The 27,078-nt window shown below is 40.8% G+C and overlaps 1 protein-coding gene across 1 annotated transcript in view; it reads right to left on the reverse strand.

The window, feature by feature from the left end:
- The window catches only part of CACNA2D4 (calcium voltage-gated channel auxiliary subunit alpha2delta 4), a 112,124-nt gene that overhangs the window by 78,950 nt on the left and 6,096 nt on the right, over positions 1 to 27,078 (reverse strand). The window contains exons 4-11 of the mRNA XM_046010644.1: positions 21,102 to 21,161; positions 19,601 to 19,763; positions 19,124 to 19,255; positions 4,003 to 4,063; positions 3,188 to 3,338; positions 1,232 to 1,306; positions 228 to 317; positions 1 to 114 (exon numbers count right to left, since the gene is read on the reverse strand). Of these exons, the coding sequence (XP_045866600.1) occupies positions 1 to 114; positions 228 to 317; positions 1,232 to 1,306; positions 3,188 to 3,338; positions 4,003 to 4,063; positions 19,124 to 19,255; positions 19,601 to 19,763; positions 21,102 to 21,161 (846 nt within the window). The remainder of the gene's footprint in view (positions 115 to 227; positions 318 to 1,231; positions 1,307 to 3,187; positions 3,339 to 4,002; positions 4,064 to 19,123; positions 19,256 to 19,600; positions 19,764 to 21,101; positions 21,162 to 27,078) is intronic.

The following is a 27,078-nucleotide window of genomic DNA, read 5'->3' on the forward strand; positions in this document are numbered from 1 at the left end:
CTTGCGGTCTGGCCAGTTGTACTTCTCAAACACTGGCTCGTAGTCCTCCACGGCCCCATCAGTGATCAGCATGATGGCCTGGTTGCAGAGGCTTCCTTGCCGGGCCTCTTGGAACTATGTGGGGGAAAGGACAGGCACTGGGACTGCAGGCCATCTCCTGCCCTCCCCACACCTCCACCCTGTCTCCTAACCCTTCACTCTCCCCCAGCTTCACCATGTGTAAGTACCTTCTTTAGGATCTGGAAGGCTTCAGTCAAGGCTTGGTTCACAACCCCCACACCCTTGACCATCAGCTCATCTACCAGCTGTTTGAAATGCTGTCATGGGTAAGAAATTAGAGGAGGATCAGTGGATCGACAGCCAGGGAACCTTCACCTTTGGTCTTAATTTCAGAGGCTGTTTAGATCTGTTTTCCCAAAACATGATTGCAGAATCCATCTCTTCATGATCCAGCTAATTTCACAGCTGGACTCCTACCACAGATGTTTCTCAAATGCCCCCAAGATAAACTGAGGGAGTGTAAATGGCTGGGTGCAAACACATTCCTGCTACTGGAAGGAAATTCCAAGTGTGAGCCCATCAAGAGCAGGGAGACAGTCCAGGCAGAACTTCTGGGAGCCACTGCCCAGGTTCCCAGGTCCCCAGCACCTTCAGCACCCAGTCCAATGTAACCCAACAATAAACATTTCACAGGAGAAACCATGGAGGCCACCAGGGGGTCCAGGGTCCCACCTGAGGCCGGGATTCAAGAAGCAACCAAACTCAAATTCTCCAGCCACAGGAAGAAGGATCTGTCACATGAAAACTTTTCCTTTGGAAAAAAGTTGCCTCTCTCCTTGCCTTTGAGAAGGACTCAATCCGATGGGTTTGAACTTCTCTTCCTTTTGGGGAATCTCCTTATGACTGATATAGTGGAAGGTCCCATGGAAGAGGCAAAGAGGAGAACTGAGTCTTGGATAACCCACAGAGAGAAAAAGCAGTCCTGAATAAGTGAGATTTCCCTTGGATGGGAGGTCTCTCTCTGCTCACTATTTGCTCCGATAGGCAGGCAGCATATTTGTGAAGCAATTTCTTGGGTGTATTTACATGGGTAACCTCTTTGCCCTCTTTCCAAGTGCCATGGGAATAAGGAGAGGGGACCATCAGGCAGTCTGTACATGTGGCTTTCCACCATCCTAATCAGAGCAGGGACTCGGAAGCATCAGGCACCCACCTGATGGGGGGCACTCACCTCACGATTGTCTCGATCTGCCTGGACGAGGATCCCTTTAAAACAAGGCTCGATGTAATGGATGTAGTCACTGTACTGTAGGTGCAAAGGGCAGAGGGGACAGGAGAACAGTTTGGGTACATTTGGAAGTTCAGGTTCCAGTGAAAAAGCTCAGGCAGCTTACAGGTTACCTAGTCATCTGTGTAATATTATCTCGGGATACCCTGTGCTTCTGGCAGTTCTTCTGAGCAGAGAAAAGGCAGTACAGAGAACAGTGGGGTCTTAACTCCAAAAGTTCTCCCTCAAAAACTGGTCTTGGGCCATTTTCTCAGGTGGCTGGCTGAGTGATGTCCATCTCCCAGAACACACAGAGAACCTGAAGGTACTGACTTGGGTCTTCACCCAAGGACTAGGACTACACAAAGTGCCTTCCATGAGAATCCCAGAGCCTTCCATGTGCAGACCCCTCCCCAGGGCCTGGGTCTGGGGATTAGGAACTATGTTCTTTCACCCTTTGCCTTACACTTATGATGAAGATCTTCTAACTTTCAACAGGGAATGGGAAGGGAAAAAGATGAATTATTACTGCCCTGTTTTTCTTACTCACTCCACATCCTCATAGCTAAAATTCAAATATTCAAGATGTCTCTAATCTATTTCTGTTTAAATAAGAGAAGGAGTGGTGCCTGGGTGGCTCAGTTTGTTGAGCAGCCAACTCTTGATTTCAGCTCAGGTCATGGTCTCAGGGTCCAAGCCCACATCAGGTTCCCTCAGTAGGGAGTCTGCTTCTCTCTCTCTCTCTCAAATAAATAAATAAAATCTTAAAAAATAAATAAGAGAGGAAGAGAAAGGGAGATGGTGGTGAGACGGTCATAGGAGGGCATGAAAGTTTGAGGACAAATGTTGGGGTGTTCTGGGGGAACATTGGGAGCAAAGCTTCCCCTCCTTCTCCTCCCCAGATGACAGGAGAAGGGTTGGGAGAGAGGCAGGGCAGGCCATGTGGGAGGAGCAGGAGCACACTCCTACTCTGCTAGAGGGGGTCAGACCTGATCTTGTGGCTGTTCTGGCACTGCTGCAGGTCATGACCAGGGATGGAAAGGTGGTGGAGATTGGGAGGGTGGGGTCCAGGAAATGATGCAGGCCTCAGGGGAGCAGGGGAGCAGTTGAGGGATGAGGGGGGCCCTTCTCACACCCTGGGATGAACATTTTGAAATTAGATCATTTTGCCTTGGTATTCCTTTACTAGATACATAGATTCCACTGAGGACAAGCATTTTCAGCAATGTGGCAAGTTGGTGGGAGAGTTTTAGATCAGGTGACCTTCAAAATGATGCCTCCTTGGAGGACTGAGCTGGCCTGCTCTTTCATTGCATTCCTGACTTGTATGTTCCCACTTCTTTCTGCTTCTTCCCTTTCCTTCATTACTTTTCTAGAGCAGGAAGAGTTATCCTCAGGAAGAGTTGTGGTGAAAGCAGGAGCAGGGTTTGCTGGTCCCTTTCCAGGCTATACAACCTATGCTCCCCTTCTCCTGATACATCTGGATTTGGGTGGGATGAAAGAAGTGGAAGGCTTGGAAATGTAAAAATCCAGAGCCCAGGGCTCACTCATCCTAAGCATAACAGAGAGGCTGTTCCAGAGATGGGTAAAAGTCAAGGGCACATGGATGAGAGTAAGTTAGGTATTTTCTCAGGGCCAGTGGCTCTTAATTATTATTCTCAGATTCATCTGAGAAATTGGTGAAATCTACCGAATTAGAAAAAAATGGATGTGCATGTTTTTACACATAATTTCAGAAACTCTGTGGATCTCTTGAAGGCCATCCTTGGTCTGACCTTGGCTTAGAAGCCCCAGCTTCAGAGAGAGAATCATCATACAATATGAAACAGCAAGTGATTGTAGATATAGGTCATTCTAGTGCAGGCAGAGGAAAGGTTTTTTTCCTAGGGGAGCTATTCCAGAGCAGGAAGGCACATTTACCGCGATGATGTTAACAAAGTCATTCTCTCCCAGTGTGTCCAGGATGGTGGAGATGGTGTGTTTGGCGATAGTCATGCGCAGTCCCTTCATGCTGCCACTCGTATCCACCACAATCACTATGTCCTTGGGAGAAGTAGCAGCTTGTATGTACCTTTAGTGGAAAAAAAGCACAGGCCAACGACGGGAAAACTAAAGCCAGGACAGCCACCCGACTGAGTCTCTAATTATTTCTATTTAGAGTCTGGCTCAAGTGTGCCCAAAGTTCAGGTTTGTGATCCATCAATGCCAGGTTTTGTCAGGTCCCATACCCACTCAGCATAGTTCTAAAGCCATTTTGGGGTCAACAGCTGGGAATGTGCACATCTAATGGGCCTGTCAGGTAGGAGAAAGGTTAAGTCCTGGTGGTAACACTTATCCTCTTTGTTTTGGACCAGCCGGTGTCCCGGAGGGGCAGGCAGCAAGGAGGGGGATAGCTGGATTGCACCCTCACATTCTGTTACAAATCTATCAGAGGAGGGGTGTGGAGGGAGAGGCGAGTCTGGCAGAGGGTTGAGTTAAGTTAGAGACAGCTCAATGTCCAATGTGGAGGTTTGGGTAGGAAAGACAAATGTGAAGAGTCCTGGAGCAAAGGCAGCTGCAGAGACAAGGAAGAATGCAGCTGTCAAGTCTTCCTGCTCTTGTGTTGGATTTAGGTTCTACATCCTGAGGCCATTGGCTAGTGGTAAGGGCCGGGCAGGGACCAGACGAGAATAGGTGGAACCCAAGAGTTGTAAGAGAAATGCCAACATGAGAGACCTCTCCCCTGGGGCTCTTACCAGCCACGATTTCTGCAGTCAAAGGTAATGACTCCATTCTCATCAGGTGTCCATTTGATACCTGCGGAAATAAAGCCTGGTTTTTGCACCAGCTCAATAAAGATGCTTCAGAGAAACGATTGGATGATGATGTCCAGTTTGACCATCCCCAAGGCAGGACTGGCAGTGGGTCTGGGCAGCAGGGTGTGGGACCACTAGATTACACCCTGTAAATTGAGGCAGCAGTCAAGGAGGAAGGCCAGCTTATGGAGGGACACCTACCACCCACACTGCCCAGACCCAGAGTTGGGGTTACTGTCACAGGAAGGACCACCAAATGTGATGCTTGACTCTCCTGTGACTTAACCTCACATCAAATTGTAGAAGGGGAAGCTTGAAGGAGGTATGACTTTTAGCATCCACTACCATCAGCAAAGTATGGACAGAGTGCTAAACATGCAGGTGCTCAGATCTCTAGCCCACCTGCTTCTACTCAGCTTAATTAAGCTCAATGGGAGAAGTGATTTGGTTATAAACAGTAAGCCCCTTGAGGTCAGGGATTCCCAGTACCTAGCATAGTGTCTGACACAGCTCCTAGCAGAGTTGATGCTCAATACATGTTTGTTACAGGAAGAAAAATGAATGAATGTGTATGAAACATCTTGTCTTGAGCACTAGCAGAGCTCCAGGATACATTTTTGTCTTATTTATCTTTTCAGAAACTTGGATAAAGGCACACAAAGCACAGATATCACTGACATGATCCACAACATAATCTCTGTTTGAAAGACTTTAACACTTGTGAATAGAGGGTTCAAGATAAGGAGATGAAAAATAAATGGTAAAATTGTAGTAGGTTATGTTTGGGCTAGAAAAAAAGCAGTGGCAGTATCATGAGTGTTTGAGAGCCCCCAGAGATTGTCGTGTTGCACAGCAGTTAGACTTCAGATGAGATGTACTCGTTGAGGCATTGCTGGTCTCTCAAAGGTAGGAGATGTTTTCAGGGATCATGGCCCCCAAACAAGACAAATGAAAGCAGAGTTCCAAGAATGAAGGACAGAGGCCAAGGCTGCCAGGAGCCCTGGAAGGAAGAAATGGGACCAGAGCATGGTGGGAGCCTGAGTAACAATGGCTGTGATGTAGACCTGTAGGCAGCTGGAGAAGTAGGGACTTCCGAAGGCCACATTCCTAGAGCAGCACGATTGTGGGCAATATGATCCTTAGAAAAGTAATGAGGAGGGGGAATTGAGCCTGAAGTTTTTGGCTCTGAACTATAACCTTAGGAGAGTGTTTTAGTGGTCTTGCTAGGGGTATCTTCAACTCCAAGAAGAGACAGAAATGGTCCTCTGGAGGGGAAGCTTGCCTCTTGGAGTGGCATGGACTCACAAGCAAAGATTATTAAATACATGAGAAATAGGCAGTGTGAGTGAGAAGCAGCAGAAGCAAGAACCATCAGATGTAGCCTTTCAGGGATTACATGTGTTTGAATTACAAATACAAGGTATAGCATAGCTGTGTCAGAGAAATCACCAGGAAGAATATATAACAAGAAGTGGTTAGGAAAAAAGAAACAGCCTTCAGAATATAGAATATTCAGAAATGAAAAAAAAATTAAGTTAAAAAAATGCATAATGGATAATTCACAGATAAAGAGAAAATGCATGCATTTGAAGGATTCATCCAGAGGCTAGAGTCAGAAGGGCTAATATGTATCTAGCTGGTGTTGTAGAAAGAGAAAAAGGAGAGCACAGGGAAGGACAATGGTCACAAAGCTGGTGTCAGCATGTTCTAGGACTGACAAACAGTCCCAATCCTTTGACCTAGTAAGCACAGTGTATTCCAAGCAGGATAAATAAGATATTTGCATGTGGACACATAGTAGTGAAACTGCACAACTCCGAAGGTAAATAAATAAATAATACTGTGAAAAGAGCCGGAAAAGCTAAAATACTTACAAAGGAACAGCAGTTAAACGATAGCAGACCTTTGCAACATCACTGGAAGCCAGAAGACAATGGAAACACAGTTGTAAGGTGTTGAGAGAAAATAATTGCTAATTTAGAAATGCATTCCCAGCAAAAACAATCATTAAAGAATACATCAATGTTGATGGAGAGCAACAGTGTTGTTTGCTGAAATCTGCTTGGGAGTTTCTAGTTCCTCTGTGCTGTTATTTATTGCAAACCATTTCTCAGGGGGGTGTCATTAAATGCAGGCTTAGTCACTCATCTCCAAAAAAAAAAAAAAAAAAAAGAAAAGACTTTGCCTTTTTCTGTTTAAATAAGATAACAACAGGAAATGATTGGTATAACTCATAAAAATTTTTTAAAAAGAGGATTTTAAAAGCCAAACAAAACAATAAAATGAGGATAAAACAAAACATTTGCAGATTAACAAAGCTGGAGCAGTTTACCACCCAGAGACCCACTGGAAAGGAACATTTGGAGGATTTACTTCAAGTGGGAAAAGGATCTTGGAAAGACAGCTTGAGATGCATGACGGTGGACAAATAAAATAGTAAACAAAGGTTAATTCAAAATAGGCAATATTTGTCTCAAGTAACAGTAATAGTATTTAACTTGTGGGAATAAGAAAAGGGAAATGTTAGATGACAATGGAATGGAAATCAAGGTGGTAGAAGGAGAGGTAACTGCAAGAGTCCCAAAGCCCTTTTGTGATTGGAAGGAGAGTAAAGATATTATTTAATTTTCACATGCTGTGTTAGTATGCCTGATAAAATTGCAGGGGTAATTACTAAAAATAAAACCAGAAGGAAAATTTCCAAAATGATAGAAAAATAGAGAAGTAATGAGGGAAGGGGTTATTTATCAAACATTTAATCACTGAAAAAGACAAACAAGGGTAAAGAAACATAGAAATAGAAGAATAAGTAAAAATTTTAGAAATCATACAATGGCATCTTCAACTATAGCAATACAATAAATGTAAGTGTGTTTGACTTGCCAGCCAGTAAAAGAGATTGTCAGTTTGTATAAAAACTGAAAAGCTATGCACTATTTTCAACAGATAGGACTAAAACAAAACAACATGGAAGGTTGGAAGTAAAAGAAGGCAATAAATATACATCACTCAAATACTAACCAAAAACTAATATCACTCTATGGGTATCAGACAAAATAGACTTACAACAGAAAGTGCCATGGGGCTAGTGCAGGTCAAACAGCAAAGATAGAGAAATCAACAAATGTATAGAAAATTTAAATAATACAATTAACAAACTTGATCTAACAACATACACAGAATTTTTCATCGAACATAATTTGTCATCCAACAATTAGAGCACACATATTCTTTTCAAGCACACATGGAATATTTATAAAACTTGATGACATACTTGACGCATCTCAACTAATTTCACATAATCAGTACCACACATGCCAGGTTCTCTGACTGCAAATAACCTGAATTAGAAATTTATAATGAAGAGATAAATATAATTGGATATATTTGGAAATATTAAAACACACTTTTAAACAACTAAAAAATCTAAAGAAGAAATCACAGGGAAATTAAAAAATGTTTAGAAGCAAATAATAATTTAAACAACTACCATGACACCAAAAATTCAGGCAATAACTTTGGTGTATCAAGTCAATAAAGTGAAAAGAGAATGATAGAATGGGAGAAAATATTTGCAAACTATTTATCTGATAAGAGGTTAATATCCACCAAACATAAAGAACTACAACTCAAGAACCACAAAAGCAAGCAGTCCAATTCAAAAATAGGCAAAGGAGGAGGAGAGGAGCAAGGTGGTGGTGGAGTAGGAGACCTAAATTTCATCTGGTCCCAGGAATTCAGATAGATAGTTATCAAACCATTCTGAACACCTACAAACTTAATAGGAAATCAAAGAGAAAGATAACAGCAATTCGATGAACATAAAAGTGACCACTTTCTGGAAGGTAGGATGTGCAGAGAAGTGAATCCGAGGTGATGTAAGGAAAGAGAGACTGCGGGGGGAGGGGCCATTTCCTGGCAAGTGGTAGAGCAGCAGAGCACAAAATCGGAACTTTTAGAAGTCTGCTCCACTCAGGGATGTTGATCCAGAGGCTAATTGGGGGGTGGAGCCCTCATGGGTACAGTGTGGCCTCAGGACCCACAGGGTCACAGAAAGACCAGGGGTGCCTGAGTGTGGCAGAGCTCCCAGGTATCAGAGCAGGGAAGCCGCAGCAGAGATAGAGGTGAGCAATGGGCTCTCACCTCAGGTTACCTTAAACCATGATCTGAGGCACAGTCGGGCCACTGCTCTTTGGGCAGGGACCCAACGAGCAGCAGATCTGGGGAGACTCACCTTCCTCCACCAGCAGGAGCAGCGCAGGAGTGCATGGCAGGAATCAACTGGGTTTGGAGACTCCAAACAGGGCTGTGTGCCAGAGATAGAAATGCTTGGTCACCTACTGGGTGAGCTGAGAGTGCGGCTGGAGACCAGGGAGACAGGCATGACTGACTGCTTTTCTCTGAGGGCTCACTGAAGAGGGGAACCCTCGAAGCTCTCGATTCCTCTGGGGCTGGAGATTAGGAGGCTGCCATTTTCATTCTTGTGCTCTAAAGCTGTATGGAAAGTGTTCAGGGAACAAAAGCTCCCAAGAGTGAACCCAAGCAGATTACTTAGCCTGGACCCTGACAAGGGTGGTGTAATTCCTCCTGGGGCAAAGACATTTGAGAATCACTGCAGGCCCCTCCCTCAGAAGATCAGCAAGAACGTCTAGCCAAGACGAAGTTCACTGATTGAGAACTGTGGAACTGCAGAGCTAGAGGAATGCAGCGCATAGAATTCATGGCTTTTTGCCCATGACTCTTTAGTCTTTCAGTTAAATTTTTAAAATTTTCATTAATTATGGGGTGCGTGGGAGGCTCAGTGGTTAAGTGGCTGACTTCAGCTTGGATCATGATCCCAAGGTCCTGGGATTGAGCCCGTCATTGGGCCCCCTGCACAGCAGGGAGCCTGTTTCTCCCTCTCCCACTCCCCCTGCTTGTGTTCCCTCTCTCTCTGTGTGTCAAATAAATAAATAAAATCTTTAACAATAAAATAAATTTTCATTATTTTTTCCTATTTTTTTCTTATTTTTTCTTCTTTCCTATTTTAACCAAATCTTATCTTTTCAATACCTTTTTAAAAATCTTTTTTTAATTTTCATTTTTATAGCCATATTCTATTCCTTCTTTGTATTTAACCTTATTTTTTATATACATATAAGTTTTTTTTTCTTCAAAATTTTGGGATACAGTTTCTTCTAACAGACCAAAATATACCCTAAATCTAGTGAATGGTTTTGTTCTAGTCTCCAGCTTGGTCACATTCTCTACTTAAAAAAAAAAATTTTTTCTTTCTTTTTTCAACCAACTTCTTATCGATTCCTTTTTAAAAATCTTTTTAAATTTTCATCTTTACAGTCATATTCCATCCCTTCATTGTATTTATCCTTATTTTTGTATATATTTTGTATATATGTAAGTTTTCTTTCTTTAAAATTTTGGGCAGCAGTTTCTTCTAACAGATGAAAATACAACCAAAACCAAGTGTGTAGCTCTGTTCTATTCACCAACCTAATCATATATTTTTTTTCCCTCCCCCCACCCCAGTTTTGTGTCTCTTCTGATTTGTTTAGTGCATATTTTTCTGAGGTTATTGTTACCCTTTGAGCATTTTTTTTTCTCTCATTCATCTACTCTTCTCTGGGCAAGATGACAAGGTGGAAAAACTCACCTCAAAGAAAAAAACAAGAGGCAGTACTGACAGAACTAGACGTCAGGACTAGAGTTCAGAATGACTATTATAAAGATGCTAGCTGGGCTTGAAAAAAGCAGAGAAGATACCAGAGAATCCCTTTCTGGAGAAATGAAAGAACTAAAATCTAACCAAGTTGAACTGAAAAAAAACCAAAAAACTATTAATGAAATGCAATAAGAAATGGAGGATCTTACTGCTAAAATAAATGAGACAGAAGAGAGAATTAGTGATATAAGAGATCAAATGATGGAGAATAAAGAAGCTGAGAAAAAGAGAGATAAACAACTACTGGACCATGAGGGGAGAATTTGAGAGATAAGTGATACTATAAGTCAAAACTATATTAGAATAATTGGGATCTCAGAAGAAAAAAAAAGAAAGGGGCAGAAAGTATTTGGAGCAAATTATAGCAGAGAACTTCCCTAATTTGGGGAAGAAAACAGGAATCAAAATCTAGGAAGGCACAGAGAACCCCCCTCAAAATCAACAAACATAGGTCCACACCCTATCATCTAATAGTAAAACTTACAAGTCTCAGAGACAAACAGAAAATTTTGAATGCAGCTCAGGACAAGAGGTCTGAAACCTACAATAGTAGAAGTATTAGACTGGCAGCAGATCTATCCACAGAGACCCAGAGGGCCAGAAAAGACTGGCATTATATATTCGGAGCACTAAAGGAGAAAAATATGCAGCCAAGAATACTATATCCAGCTAGGCTGTCATTGAAAATAGAAGGAGAGATTAAAAAGCTTCCAGGACAAACAAAAACTAAAAGTATTTGCAAACACCAAACCAGCCCTACAGGAAATATTGAAAGTGGTCCTCTAAGCAAAGAGAGAGCCTAAAAGTAACATAGAGCAGAAAGGAACAGAGACAATATACAGTAATAGTCACCTTACCCTGAATGTAAATGGGCTAACTACCCCAATTAAAAGACACAAGGTATCAGAGTGGATAAAAAACCAAAACCCATTGATATGCTGTCTACAAGAAACTCATTTTAGAACTAAAAACACCTCCAGATTTAAAGTGAGGGGGTGGAAAAGAATTTACCATGTTAATGGACATCAAAAGAAAGCTGGGATGACAATCCTTATATCAGACAATCCTTATATCAGACAATTAGATTTTAAGCCAAAGACTGTAATAAGAGATGAGGAAGGACACTATAGCATGCTTAAAGGGTCTGTCCAACAAGAAGATCTAACAATTTTAAATATCTATGCCCCTAACATGGGAGCAGCCGACTATATAAACCAATAAATAAAAAAAATTAAAAAAAATTGACAATAATATAATAATAAAGGGGACTTTAACACCCCCTCTACTGAAATGGACAGATCATCTAAGCATAAGACCAACAAGGACATAAAGTCTCTAAATGACACACTGGACCAGATGTACATCACAGATATATCCAGAACATTCCATCCCAAAGCAAAAGAATACAAATTCTTCTCTAGTGCACATGGAACATTCTCCAGAATAGATCACATTCTGGGTCACAAATCAGATCTCAACTGGCACCAAAAGATTGGTATCATTCCCTGCATATTTTCAGACCACAATGCTTTGAAACTAGAACTCACCCACAAGAGGAAAGTTGGAAAGAACTCAAATACATAGAGGTTAAAGACCATCTTACTAAGAATGAATGAGTCAATCAGGAAATTAAAGAAAAACTTTAAAAATTCATGGAAACAAATGAAAACGAAAACACAACTGTTCAAAATCTTTGGGATGCACCAAAGGCAGTACTGAGAAGAAAGTATATAGCACAACATGCCTTTCTCAAGAAACAAGACAGTCTCAAATACACAACCTAACCCCACACCAAAAGGAGATGGAGAAAGAACAGCAAATAAAGCCTAAACCCAGCAGAAGATGAGAAATAATGAAGATCAGAGCGGAAATCAAGGAAACAGAAACCCAAAGAACAGTAGAAAAAATCAACAAAACTAGGAGCTGGTTCTTTGAAAGAATTAATAAGATTGATACTCCCCTGGCCAGACTTATCAAAAAGAAAAGAGAAAGGACAAAATTAATACAACCATGAACGAAAGAGGAGAGATTACAATGAACACCAAAGAAATACAATTGTAAGAACATATTATGAGCAATTGTACACAAGCAAATTTGAGAGTCTGGAAGAAATGGATTCCTGGAGATTTATAAACTACCAAAATTGATCCAGGAAGAAACAGAAAACCCGAAGAGACCCATAACCAGTAAGGAGATTGAAGCAGTCATCAAAAATTTCCCAAAAAAACAAGAGCCCAGGGCCAGAAAGCTTCCCAAACATTTAAAGAATTAGTGCCTATTCTCCTGAAACTGTTCCAAAAGATAGAAATGGAAGGAAAACTTACAAACTCATTTTATGAGGCCAGCATTACCTTGATCCCAAAACCAGACAAAGACCCCATCAAAAAGGAGGATTACAGACCAATATCCCTGATGAACATGAATGCAAAAATTCCACCGATAGGATCCAACAGTACATTAAAAGGATTATTCACCATGACCAAGTGGGATTTATTCCTGGGCTGCAAGGTGGTTCAACATCTGCAAATCAATCAATGTGATACAACCCATTAATAAAAGAAAGAACAAGAACCATATGATACTCTCAATAGATGCTGAAAAAGCATTTGACAAAGTACAGCATCCTTTCTTGATCAAAACTCTTCATAGGGTAGGGATAGAGGGTATCACTCAATATCATAAAAGCCATCTATGAAAACCCACAGCGAAAATCATTCTCAATGGGGAGAAACTGAGAGCTTTTCTCCTAAGTTCAGCAACATGGCAGGACTGTCCACTATCACCACTGCTATTCAACATAGTACTAGAAGTCCTAGCCTCAGTAATCAGACAACAAAAAGAAATAAAAGGCATCCGAATTGGCAAAGAAGAAGTCAAACTCTTACTCTTTGCTGATGATGTGATACTTTATGTGGAAAACCCAAAAGACTCCACTCCAGAACTGCTAGAACTCATACAGGAATTCAGTAAAGTGTCAGGATATAAAATCAATGCACAGAAGTTAGTTGCATTTCTATACACCAACAACAAGACAGAAGAAAGAGAAATTAAGGAGTCAATCCCATTTACATCTGCACCCCAAATCATAAGATACCTAGGAATAAATCTACCCAAAGAGACAAAGAACCTATACTCAGAAAACTGTAGAGTACTCATGAAAGAAATTGAGGAAGATACAAAGACATGGAAAAACATTCCATGCTCCTGGATTGGAAGAACAAATATTGTGAAAATGTCTATGCTACCTAGAGCAATGTACACATTTAAAGCAATCTCTATCAAAATACCATCAACTTTTTTCAAAGAAATGAAACAAATAATCCTAATATTTATATGGAATCAGAAAAGACAACAAATAGCCAGAGGAAGGTTGAAAAAGAAAACCAAAGTTGGCAGCATCACAATTTCATACTTCAAGCTCTATTACAAAGCTGTAATCATCAAGACAGTAAAGTACTGGCACAAAAACAGACATGTAGATCAATGGAACAGAATAGAGAGCCCAGAAATGGACCCTCAACTCTATGGTCAACTAATCTTCTTCAGAGCAGGAGAGAATGTCCAATGGAAAAAAGACAGTCTCTTCAACAAATGGTGTTGGGAAAATTGGACAGCCATGTGCAGAAGAATGCAACTGGACCATTTCCTTACACCACACACAAAAATAGACTCAAAATGGGTGAAACACCTCAATGTGAGACAGGAATCCATCAAAATCATTGAAGAGAGCACAGGCAGCAACCTTTTTGACCTTAGCCACAGCAACTTTTTCCTAGAAACATCACCAAAGGTAAGGGATGCAAGGGCAAAAATGAACTATTGGGATTTCATCAAGATCAAAGCTTTTGCACAGCAAAGGAGCAGTGAACAAAACCAAAATACAACCAACAGAATGGGAGAAAATATTCGCAAATGACATATCAGATAAAGAGCTAGTATCCAAAATCTATAAAGAGCATATCAAACTCAACACCAAAGAACAAAAAGTCCAATCAAGAAATGGGCAAAGGACCTGAACAGACATTTCTGCAAAGAAGACATCCGAATGGCCAATGGACACATGAAAAAGTGTTCCACATTACTTGGCATCAGGGAAATACAAATCAAAACCTCAGTGAGTTACCACCTCACACCAGTCAGAATGGCTAAAATTAATCAGTCAGGAAACGACAGGTATTGGCGAGGATGTGGAGAAAGGGGAATCCTCCTACAATACTTTTTTGCCTAGGTCTCCTTAGGCAAGGCAACAAAAGCAAAAATTAAATGGGACTACATCAAACTAAAAAAAAATTGCAGTAAAGGAATCTGTCAACAAAGTAAAAGGCAACCTACATGAATGGGAGAAAATATTTGCAAATGATACATACAAGAAGGAGTTGATATTCAAAATACATTAAAAAAAAACTCATACAACTCAAAACAAAAAAGCAAACAACTTGATTAAAAATGGGCAGAGGGGGCACCTGGGTGGCTCAGTGGGTTAAAGCCTCTGCATTCGGCTCAGGTCATGGTCTCAGGGTCCTGGGATCAAGCCCCACATCAGGCTGTCTGCTCAGTAGAGAGCCTGCTTCCCCGTCCCTCTCTCTCTGCTTGCCTCTCTGCCCACTTGTGATTTCTGTCTGTCAAATAAATAAATAAAATCTTTAAAAAAATGTGCAGAGGATCCGAATAGACATTTTTTTAAAGAAGATGTGGAGATGGTCAACCAACACATGAAACGATGCTCAGTGTCACTCATCATCAGGGAAATGCAAATCAAGCCACAGTGAGATTATCACCTCACACCTGTCAGAATGGCTATTATCAAAAAGACAAGAAATAACAAGTGCTGGTAAGAATGAGGAGAAAAGGAGTCCTTGTGCACTGTTGATGGAAATGTAAATTGGTGCAGCCCTTACCAAAAACAGTATGGAGGATACTAAAAAAAATTAAATAGAACTGCCACACATTCCAGCAATTCCACTTCTGGATATTTGTTTGAGGAAAATAAAATCACTCATCTGAAAAGATAAATGCAGCCCTATGTTTCCTGCAGTACTAACATACTAGCAAGACATGGAAGCGACATGAGTGTTCATTGAAAAATGAATGGATAAAGAAGATGTGAGATATCTGTATCTATATCTGTATCTATATCTATATCTATATCTGTATCTGTATCTATACACACACAGTGGAATATTATTCAGCCATAAAAAATCGACGAAATCTTGCCATTTGCAATAACATGGATGGAGCTAGAGAGTATTAGGCTAAGTGAATAAGTCAGACAAAAAAAATACCGTATGTGTGGAATCTAATTAAGTAAATGAGCAGACAAAACAAAACAGAAACAGACTCATAGATTCAGAGAACAAACTGGTGGTTGACAGAGGTGAGGGGTTGGGAAATGGGCAAAGGAGGTGAAGGGGATTAAGAGATAAACACTTCTAGTTATAACATAAATAAGTCACAGGGATGTAATGTACAACGTAGGGTATATAGTCAATAATACTGTAATAATTGTTCAGTCACAGAGGGTAATGAGCTCTCGAGGTGAACACTTTGTAATGTATAAAAAAATTGAAGCACTATGTTATCTGCCTGAAACTAATATAATAGGTATATAAATTATCATTCCAATTTAAAAGTTAGGGCAATAAATTTTATGTTATATATATTTTACTATAATTTAAAAAATTTAGAAACCACTCCTAATGAGAGACAGCAAAAGTGGAGCTTCTAGGTCCAAAGTCTCATTAAGAACGTTTACTTTAGGGGCACCTAGGTGGCTGAGTGAGTTAAAGTCTCTGCCTTCAGCTCGGGTCATGATCCTGGGGTCCTGGGATTGAGCCCCACATCGGGTTCTCTGCTCAGCAGGAAGCCTGCCTCCCCCTGACCCTGCGTCTGCCTCTCTGCCTACTTGTGATCTCTGTCAAATAAATAAATAAAAATCTTTTAAAAACCCCAAAACTTTTACTTTAGTAACAAAGAAAGGCTAAAAGTTAAAGCTAAGTGTACAATTTATTAAGTTGGAAAGAAGAACAGCAGATAGATCAAAGGAAAGGGAGAAGAGGAGCTAAGGGGGAGCCTGGGTGGATTAAGCCTCTGCCTTCAGCTCAGGTCATGGTCTCAGGGTCCTGGGATCAAGTCCCACATCGGGCTCTCTGCTCAGCATGGAGCCTGCTTCCCCCTCTCTGCCTACTTCTCTGCCTACTTGTGATCTCTCTCTCTCTCTGTCAAATTAATTAATTAATTAATTAATCTTAAAAAAAAGAAGAGGACTAAAAGTTAGAACTGAAACAGGTAACATGGAGAACAAAGAAGCCATAGAGAGTAGTCCATGAAGACAAAAGATGATTCCTGAGACAGACTAACAAAACAGAGAACCCAGTGGTACAGTGATTTAAAAAAAAATGAGTAATACTATAAACAAGAACAGGAAATAATTATAGATACAGCAGAGATTAAAAAGATAATAGAATAATAGCTTCCTGAAAATAATTTTGAAAACTCAGACAAGATAGATGGAATCTTAGAAAAGGTATTTTACCAAATTAAGAAAGAATAGAAACCTTTATTAGACCCATAAGCATAAATTCCTTGAAGTGGTAATTTAAAATCTTCCCACAAAGAAAACATCAGGCTTATATTTTTTTAAAAAACATTTTATTTATTTATTTGACAAAGAGAGACACAGTGACAGAGAACACAAGCAGGGGGAGTAAGGGGGGGGGGAAGCAGACTTCCCACTGAGCAGGGAGCCCAAGTGGAATTCAATCCCAGGACCCTGGGATCATGACCTGAGCCAAAGGCAGACACTTAACTAACTGAACCACCCAGGCATCCCAAGCCTATATGGTTTTATAGATGAATCCTAACAAGCTTTCAAGGAAAACATCACTCTAACTTATTTAAAGACTTCCAAAAACCAGAAAAAGGCAATATTTCCCAGTTTATTCTATGAAGCTAGTATAATTTTGAAAACCAGACAAAGACAGTACCAGAAAAAGAAATTACAAGACCATTTTATTCAAAAAGTCCTGAATAAGATGCTAGTAAACTAGGGGCACCTGGGTGGCTCAGTGGGTTAAGCCTCTGCCTTCAGCTCAGGTCACGATCTCAGGGTCCTTGAATTGAGCCCCACATCGGGGCGGGAGGGTCTCTGCTCAGCAGGGAGCCTGCTTCCCCCTCTCTCTGTGCCTGCCTCTCTGCCTACTTGTGATCTCTGTCTGTCAAATAAATAAATAAAATCTTAAAAAAAAAGATACTAGTAAACTAAATCCAACAATGCATAAAAAACTAATTTGCTATGGTCAAGTTAGGTTTTCATAAAACTGTAAAGACAGGTTAACATTAGGAAAGGGAACAGACAGAAGACATAGTAGCCATTTCACAGAAGAAGAAAAACGTACAACAAATGACATAGGAAGAAAGAGATGCTCAACTTCCTAAGCGATGGAAGAAACACAGTGTCAGACCACAGTGAAATACCATTTTGTACTAAAGTGTTGTTAACAAAAATGGTTAACATTTCACAATACCCGGGGTTTGAGAAAATGTGCATCAACAGAACTTTTTATTCATGGCTGGTCGGATTATAACTGGTGCAAGCATTTTGGAAAACAATTTTGTACTTTCTTGCCATGGCTGAACAGTCCTGTACCTTAGGACCTAGGAGTTCCATCCCTAGGTACATGCTCAAGAGCAGCTCTTATAATAAATCTGGGGACATGCATAAGATATGTTCATAGCAACCCTGTTCTTAAAAGTAAAAAAAAAAGAACCCAAAATAAAAAAAAAACAAAACGAAAAAAACAGAAGAAAAACAAACTGTAACAACCCAGACAGGATCAGAAGGATGAATGAACTGATATATTGTCCCCCAAGAATGTGATACAGGAACAAAAATGACAAAGTACAGATATATGTGACAACCCAGATGAATGTTGCTATTATAATACTAAATAAAAAAGTACGCTCTGAAAGTCTATACATAAAACCAGTTTAATAAATTTCAAAAATGAGCTAAACAAAACAATACATTTTTGAGGAGATGTGTGTGTGTGTGTGTGTACATATGAGATAAGACTAAATAACTAAGAAGATGGCCAAAAAATTCAAATGGATAGTAAGTTTGAAGTGCAGGATAGCTGTTACCTGGTCATTGGGAGGGTGGGATTGGAGGGAAGTTGGGGGGCCAAGGGCAGATCAGAGGAGAAGCATATTAAGTAGATAGAGGTTTGGTAACATTCTAGTTTTTGCATCGGTCATGTATATACAAGCATCTCTTTTAAACAAATTAAAAATAAAATAAATAGAAATGGGCCTGCCTGGGCTCATAGGAACAGTGTACCATGGTCAAGGATTATGGTCAACCCAATACTGTCCACCTGAGGGCTGACATTTATCTATAAATGTGGATGTAGATGTGAGAAATTGCCCCCTTCTTTGCAGACTATAACTGGACAGTGTCATTTGCACACAAGTTGATGTCTCTGGAAGTCCTGGTGTGGCAGAAATACTTGCGGGAATTCTACCCTGAAGAAGGCACCATGGCCATGTGAGTTGACTTCAAGCACTTTGAAGGGCTGTTACATGGAAGGGGGATGAGCTTGCTCATCGAGGCTCAGGAGAGCAGAAAAGAACCAGTGACTGACTGGTTGTGGATTCGGGCAGCGAGACAAGAGCATGCTAACAACAGGAACCCTGTGGGCTCTAAGATGCCCATGTAGTCCTGCAGAGGAACTGGCTTTTCCAGCCTGGGAACACTAGAAATCCTTTAGGATTTTTCTGCTTTCCTGTCTCAGAAATGCAGGGCAACTTCAAGACATTCCAGATAGTGTGCTAAAAATATAAAAATGGGTTGGAGTAAAATGCAAATGTTGTGGTAGATATTTCTGTTTCTTATTTTTATTGATGAACAAGGGAGCTTTCCCCGTGCGGTCCATTTAGTTGGCCACTAATCACACAGTAACCTATGACACTTTTTACATTGTCGTTGAGCACTTCAAGCGAGTATGCTCCATGTCTCCAATTAGGATGTAAACTTCTTAGGATCAAGACTTGTTTTATCTTATTTTTGCATTTTCCACAGTGCTTTTCATGGGACAAGAATGGGCATTTATGGGCTGGTTACGATGGTGATTGAAGGTGTCATTGATTCATTTATTTAATAACTATTTATTATAAATGTGCGTATCATGTTATAAAGGGTGTCAAAGTGTGGTTTGGAGATGCTTTTGGATGAGGGGGCAGTTCATTCACTGGGGGCCTGAGTGCCACGGTCCGTCTCCAATGCCTCTATTGCCTTATTCCAAGAAAAGCCGAAAAGGCCACTGAGATGCCTTCCCATGTCCCTACCTGGATAGATCCTGAAGAATCCAGTGGAGCTGCCAAAATATTGCCAGGTCAGTGTTGGGTCTCTCCGGAAGTTCTCCACAAAAACAGGGTTCAAGGCTTCGGACATGTAGACTCCATTTAAAATGTCTGGGTCTAAAGGAAGAGATTATAGAAGGAGCTGCCAGGGAAACTAAGTAACAAGCAACAGTGATGGGTTCTTCACCCACTGAACACACATACACACAGGCTGCAGTGATGCTGTTCACAGCTGCCTGCTACCTCACACCCAGAAAGCCACACTGACACCCTCCAGTCCAGGAACACTGAGCTTTCTCCCAGTTCAGACTGGTGCAGAATCCCTTCTTCTTGTTCTCCTCAGTGAAAGAGGTTGGAGACTCAGTTTACACCTTTCAGGGCTTCTCAGGAAAATGGAGGCATAGCATTAAAACTCACAGTGTAAGCTGTCAGGGAGAGTGCCAGGTGGGGGTGGGGAGCTACCTTTGTTGTACACGTTGGTGGGCAGCTGCACATTGCTGATGGAGGTGTTCACCATCAGGTTGCTGAAGTGTGTGTTGGACTCAAGGATAAACTCAGCCCCCAGCTCCACGTAATTGCCATTCTCATCCCTCTCGTTGATCAGGACAGAGTTGTAGTAGTCAAACTAGGAGCAGACAAGCATGAGCAGACAGACAGTGTGGACACAAGAGAGAGAGAAAAACAAATGGCACAGGTCAGAGGACTCAGACGTGGGAGACAGGGTCAGACAGACTGACAGCGTCTATTCCAGCAACAGCCGTGGACAACTCAGGCAATAATCTTCATCACACAGACAGACAATACATAGTCAGATATTGGAGTACATGGTTGATTCACTTGGTTTTTGTTGTAAATCGTCTAGATTATTGTGTCAGTTCCCCACTCTGTAGAGCATGATCTGAGCCAGAGACAAGCAGCCACAGATCTAAGGTGAGGTAAAGAGACAGAGGCAACATCACGGGCACCACCATTTTTTTTCCAGTGTGGGGAGCTCCTAGAGACCTGGAACAGTGGGTCCTAGGAGGGGAGGCTTCTCTTTAAGAAATAGCCTGTGGCCCCAGTGCCCTTCTGAGGAGTCAGCAGTGTGATCTCTGGCTCTACCATGCGGTGTTGGGGGGGTCCACACTTGGATGACTGCACTTAGAGCCATAATCAGAGCCTCTTCCCCACTCCCTGCACCCCACCTGGTTCAGATCTTGAACAGCCCCCTCAGGACACCCTATGTCCCACCCCACACCACAACACCACTGACAGCAAGGGACACAGATCCCGCTGAGTCCCTCCCTCGCTCAAATCCTTCAACATGTGCCATTCTGAGCTGAATTGAGGCCAGATTCCTATCTGTCCACAGTCATTTTCCGCTTCACCATCCCCTGGACACACAGAGCTGACCATTCACAATTTCCGCAATCTTGTGTTTTCCAATTTCGGTGTCTTTTCTTTTCCTTCAGCTTCTCCATGCCTTTTCTGCTCAAATCCCCCTCAGCCTGAGGCTGGCCCTAAAGCCATCTTGTCTGCAGAAGCATCTGAGCCTCCACCCCTTCCCTTCTGTATTCTTGTAACTCTGTTTACCAACTCTCATGGGCTGGTTACATGCCATATGCTAGAGTAATTTGGTCTATGAGTTTCTTGAATTTTTATTCTTTGCAGAGACTAACCCATTGTGGTTGGGCAATAAATGTTTACAGAATGGGTGGACTACCGCTCTGTCCCCTGCCCCCCAAGTCTTGATAGCTATCTCTCCTCCCTGGTCCATAAATCTCTTCTTAAAGTCCAGAGAACGTTTCAGAATTAAACTACTACTGTAGGTTCATACAAATCCTATGCACATCAAAAGACAGTGTAGGACCTCCCTTCCCCACCCCTCCGTATCTTGTACTCAGGTGACCCTGGCCCTTGGTTGTGGTTCAGCCATTAGTCATTATATTCTCCCAGCAGCAGCTCTGGGAGCAGGCGGACTCACCACCAGAGACTCATTGAATTCATGGTTCAGGTCAGCTTCCTCAGCAGCCTCTACCAGATTCTGCAGGATGGGAACACAAAAGGGAGAATGAATGGGCAAAACAAGTCCAGCAGGTCTTCAGTAATTTCTCCTGCTAAGAATTTACCCAAGAGAACTGAAAAGAGCTACTCAAACACTAACTTGAGCACAATTGTTTATAGCAGCTCTACTCACAATGGCCAAAACCTAATGCATATTACTCAATGAAAGCAGCCAGTCTGAAAAGGCTACGTCTTGCATTCCAACTACATGACATTCTGGAAAAAGCAAAACTATAGAGAAAGGAAAAAGATCAGTGGTAGCCAGAGGTTTTGGGGGAGGGAAGGATAAATAGGCTGAAAACAGAGGATTTTTTAGGGCAGTGAAACTACTCTGCATGATCTATAATGTTGGATGCATGTGTCAAAACCCATAGAATGTACCACACCAAGAGTGAGCCCTCATGTAAACCTGGACTTTGGCTGATAATGATGTGATAATATAGGTTCATCAATTGTAACAAATGTACCACTCTGGTGGGAAGTGCTGATAGCTGGGAAGACTGTGTATTTGTGGGGGCAAGGGTATATGGGAACTCTGTATTTTCTTCCAAAACAAAGTCTGGGGGTGTCTGGTGGCTCAGTCGGTTAAGTGTCTGCCTTCAGCCCAGATCATGATCCCAGAGTCCTGGGATTGAGCCTCGTATTGGTCTCTCTGCTCCAAGGGGAGTCTGTTTCTCCATCTGGCACCCCTTCCCCCCCCTGATACTTGCACACATGCTCTCTCTCTCTCTCTGAAATAAATAATATCTTTTAAAAAATAAAAAAATAAAGTCTATTAAAATATGTGTGTACATGTATATACATATATTCACATAGGTATCTATTCTACACACATACATACAAATACATATATTCAGTAGTCAAAAAACAGAAACAATCCAAATATTCATCAAATGATGAATATCCCAACAAAATAGGGGATACCCATAAGTAGAAAATTTTTCAGCCATAAAAATAAATGGAGGTCTGGTATATGTTAAGACATGGATGAACCTTAAAAACATGAAGTGAAAGACTCCAGATATAAAAAGGTTACATATTGTATAACTCCACCTTTGTGAAATATCCAGAATGGAAAATCTATGGACAGAAAGCAGATTAGTGGTTACAAGGAACCAGGGGGGTAAGGAAATTGGAGTGACTGCTTAATGGGTTCAGGGTTTCTGTTTGGGAGTGATGAAAAGTTCTGGAACTAGATAGTGATGATAGTTGCATGGAGTGTATCTAATGCCACTGAACTGTACACTTTAAAAATGGTTAAAATTGTAACTTAAATACTTATTTTATTTTATCTTATTTTTAGAGAGAGAGCATGTGAGAGTGTGAGCAAGGGAAGAGGAACAGAGGGAGAGGGAGAGAGAATCTTAACCAGGCTCCATGTCCAGCACAGAGCCCAAAGCCAGGCTTTTATCTCATGACCCTGAAATCATCATCTCAGCCTAAACCAAGAGTTGGGTGCTTAACTGACTGAGCCACCCAGGTTCCCCACTGGTAACTTTTGTATTATGTGTATTTACCACAACTAAAAAAAAAAAAAAGAAGAAAGAAAGAAAAAGGAAAAGATGTCAGCATTACAGAACATCATGGGAAGTAAGGAAATTAAAAGAGACACAGATAATAGGAAGATCCTTTTTCATGGATTGGAAGAATTAATATTCTTTTAAAAATTAATATTGTTAAAATGTCCACACTATCCATTGGCCACAGCAACTTCTTTCATGACACGTCTCCAAAGGTAAGGGAAACAAAAGCAAAAGTGAACTTTTGGGACTTCATCAAAATAAAAACTTCTGCATAGCAAAGGAAACAGTCAATAAAACTAACAGCAACCCATGGAATAGGAGAAGATATTTGCAAGTGACATTATAGATAAAGGGTTGGTATCTAAGATCTATAAAGAACTTCTCAAACTCAACACCCAAAAAAGAAATAATCAAGTCAAAAAATGGGCAGAAGACATGAACAGACACTTCTTCAAAGAAGACATACAAATGGCTAACAGACACATGAAAAAATATTCAACATCATTTCCCATCAGGGAAATTCAAATAAAAACCACATTGAGATACCATCTTACACCAGTTAGGATGGCAAAAATTAACAAGGCAGGAAATAACAAATGTTGGTGAGATTGTGGAGAAAGGGGAACCCTCTTACACTGTTGATAGGAATGCAAGTTGGTACAACCACTTCAGAAAACAGGAGGGAGATTCCTCAAAAAGTTAAAAATAGACCTACCCTACCACCCAGCAATTGCATTATTGGGTATTTACCTCAAAGATACAGATGTAGTGAAAAGAAGGGGCACATACACCCCAATGTTCATAAGAGTAATGTCCACAATAGTCAAACTATGGAAGGAGCTGAGATCCCCTTCAACAGATGAATGGATAAAGAAGACATGGTCCATATATATAATGGAATATTACTCAGCCAACAGAAAAGATAAATACCTAACATTTGCATCTGGAACTGGAGGGCATTATGCTACCTGAAGTAAGTCAAGCAGAGAAAGACAATTAGCATATGGTTTCACTCATATGTGGAATATAAAGAATAACTCAGAGGACAATAGGGGAAGGAAGGTAAAACTGAAGGAGAGGGAATCAGAGGGGGAGATAAACCATGAGAGACTATGGACTCTGGGAATCAAACTGAGGGTTTCAGAGGGGTGAGGGTGGGGGATGGGGTAGTGGTTGTGGGTATTAAGGAGGGCATGTGTTGTGATGAGCACTGGGTGTTACATGCAAATAATGAAACATGGAACATTACACCAAAAACTAATGATGTACTGTGTGGTGACTAACATAACAAAATAAATAAAATAGGAATGATAATACCAAAAAAAATGTCCAACTACCCCAAGTGATCTATAAACTCAATGCAATCCCTACCAAAATTCCAAGGCCATTCTTTACAGAAATAGAAAAAACTATTATAAAATTTATATGGAAACACAGATGGCCTTGAGTAGTCAAAACTATCTTGGGCAAGAAGAACAAAGCTAATTTCACATCACACTTTCCTAATTTCAAAATATATTACAAAACTACAATAATCAAAGCAGTTGGTATTGTCACAAAAACAGACATATAGACAAATAGAACAGAACGGAGCCCAGAAAGAAATCCATACATTTTACAATCAACTGATCTTTAAGGTGCTAAGTGCACACAATGGCAAAAAAAAAAAAAAAAAAAAAAAGTCTTTTCAATAAATGGTGTGAGGAAAACTAAATATTAACATGTAGAAGAATTAAATTGGGCCTTTATTACACACCAGATATGAAAATCAACTCAAAAGAAACAATGAATCTTGGAACACTGAAAAAACAAAATAAAATTTAAAAAATAAATAAAATGTAAAAAAGAAAAGACAATCAACTCAAAATAAATGAAAGACCTAAATGTAAGACCTGAAATTATAAAATTACTAGAAGAGAGCATAGAGAAAAAGCTTCTTGACACTGGTCTTTTTGTGGGGGGCATATGATATCAAAAATACAGAGAATAAAAGCAAAAATAGAAATGAGATTGTATCACCCATTTCTGTTTTTGCTTTTGTTGTCTGCATCAAACCAGAAATCTTCTGCACACCAAAGGAAACAATCAACAGAGTGAACCTACAGTTGGGAAAATTGGAGACCTACATACAGAAGAATGAAACTGGACTTCTTTCTTACACTGTCCAGGAAAATAAACTCAAAATGGATCAAAGACCTAAATGTGAGACCTGAAACTACAAAATTCCTAGAAAAAACACAAGGAGTAATTTCTCTGACACTGACCATAGAAACATTTTTCTAGATTTGTCTCCTCTGGCAAGGAAAACAAAAGTGAAATTAAACTTTTGGGACTATAGCAAAATGAAAGGCTTTTGCACACGAAAGAAACCAACAAAACAAAAAGCAACCTGCTGAATAAGAGAAGATATCTGCAAATGATATATCTGATAAGGAGTTAATATCCAAAATATACAAAGAATTTATACAATGCAACAGAAAAAAAAAACCCAGAATAATCCAATTAAAATGGGCAGAAGAACTGAATAGACATTTTTTTTCTTTTCTTTTTAAAAAAGATTTTATTTATTTGACAGTAATAGCAAGAGATATTAATAGCAATTTGACACACAGCAAGAGAGAGAACATAAGCAGGGGGAGTGGGAAAGGGAGAAGCAGGCTTCCTGCTGAGAAGGGAGCCCGATGTGGACCCGATCCCAGGACCCAGGGATCATGACCTGAGCCAAAGGCAGACGCTTAATGACTGAACCACCCAGGCCCCCCTGACTAGATATTTTTCTAACGAAGACATCCAGATGGCCAACAGACACATTAAAAGATGCTCAACATCACTTATCATCAGGGAAGTTCAGACTAAAACCACAATGAGATATCTCTTTATACCTGTGAGAATGGCTAAACTCAAAAACACAAGAAATAACAAGTGTTGGTGAAGATATGAAGAAAAAAGAACCCTCGTTCACTGCTGGTGGGAATGCAAACTGGTACAACCACCATGGAAAATTATATGGAGGTTCCTCAAAAAATTAAAAATAGAAGTACCGGATTATCCAGTAATTCCACTACTGGGTGTTACATAAAGAAAATAAAAACACTAATTCAAAAATATATATGCCTCCCTATATTTATTGTAACATTACTTACAATAGCCAAGATATAGAAACAACTCATTTGCTCATTGATATATGAATGGAAAAAGATGTGGTATATATATATATATATATATATATATATATATAAAAGAATATTACTCAATCATAATAAAAAATGAAGTCTTGTCATTTGCAACAACATGTATGGACTTAGGCGTTGTAATTCCAAGTGAAATAAGTAAGAGAAAGACACATATCATATGAGTCCAGTCGTATGTGGAATTTCGGAAACAAAACAAAGGAAAAAGACACCAACCAAAAAACAGACTCTTAAATATAGAGAACAATTGGTGGTCACCAGAGGGGAGGTGTGTAGGGGATGGACAACTATTATTAGAAAGATGTAAGGTAACAAGTGAGGGTGTGGAGAAAAAGGAACCCTTGCACTGTCAATGGGAATATAAATTGGTACCACCACATGGAAAACAGTATGAAGGTTCCCCAAAAGCTTAAAACAGAACTACCCTATAATCCAGCAGTCCCACTTCTGGGTATATAGCTAAAGGGATTGAAATCAGAATATCTAGAAGATATCTATGCTCCCATTTTCACTGAAGCATTATTCACAGGGCAAAGATAATTTTAGCGCTGCTTTGCAGGAAATTTCCCGACGGATGCTGTGTAGAAGGGCCTGTGACTGAGGCCCCCATGGAACCCCCAGGCAGGAGTGGGGCCTGGAGCTTGGAGATCAGCCAAGCAAGCACTCTTTTGGTTGGTTTCCTCAGTGGGAGTCATGGGAAAGACAGTGCAACTGGAGCCCCAGAGCATCCAGAGCCCTTGCCTCTGGGAGTGCAGCAGAATTACCTTTGTTCTAGCACAAGGACCAGTACCCAAAGGGGTGCCAATGTCTATGCCCAGAGAGGGGTTTCAAACTGCACTGTAGACAGAAGGAGGCAGACTGCCCGTGTCGGCTGTTTGTGAGATCAGTGTCCTCCCGCCTTAGTCCAGGGTGGGCTCTCCAGTCCCCAAGTTATTGTCTCTGATGCTATGATCCCTCTCCCCTAAGCTGTGGAAAAGAGGCTGCAAATTGTAACTTGTGGGAAAGAAGGCCCCAGCGACTCTGACGCTGATGCTTCCCAGGAAGTGGGTTCTGATGGGGAGGTGCGGAGCCAGGCAGGTCCACTGGGCAGGCTGCAGTCTGCTCTCTCCCCAACCCCTGCCCTCGGCCTCCCCTGCACAATCTATCATCCTAGCTCCATCATTTTCCTGGTTCCCCCAAGGGA

This window comes from Meles meles, chromosome 7 (genome assembly GCF_922984935.1).
Source record: "Meles meles chromosome 7, mMelMel3.1 paternal haplotype, whole genome shotgun sequence".
In the NCBI taxonomy this organism is placed as follows: domain Eukaryota; kingdom Metazoa; phylum Chordata; class Mammalia; order Carnivora; family Mustelidae; genus Meles; species Meles meles.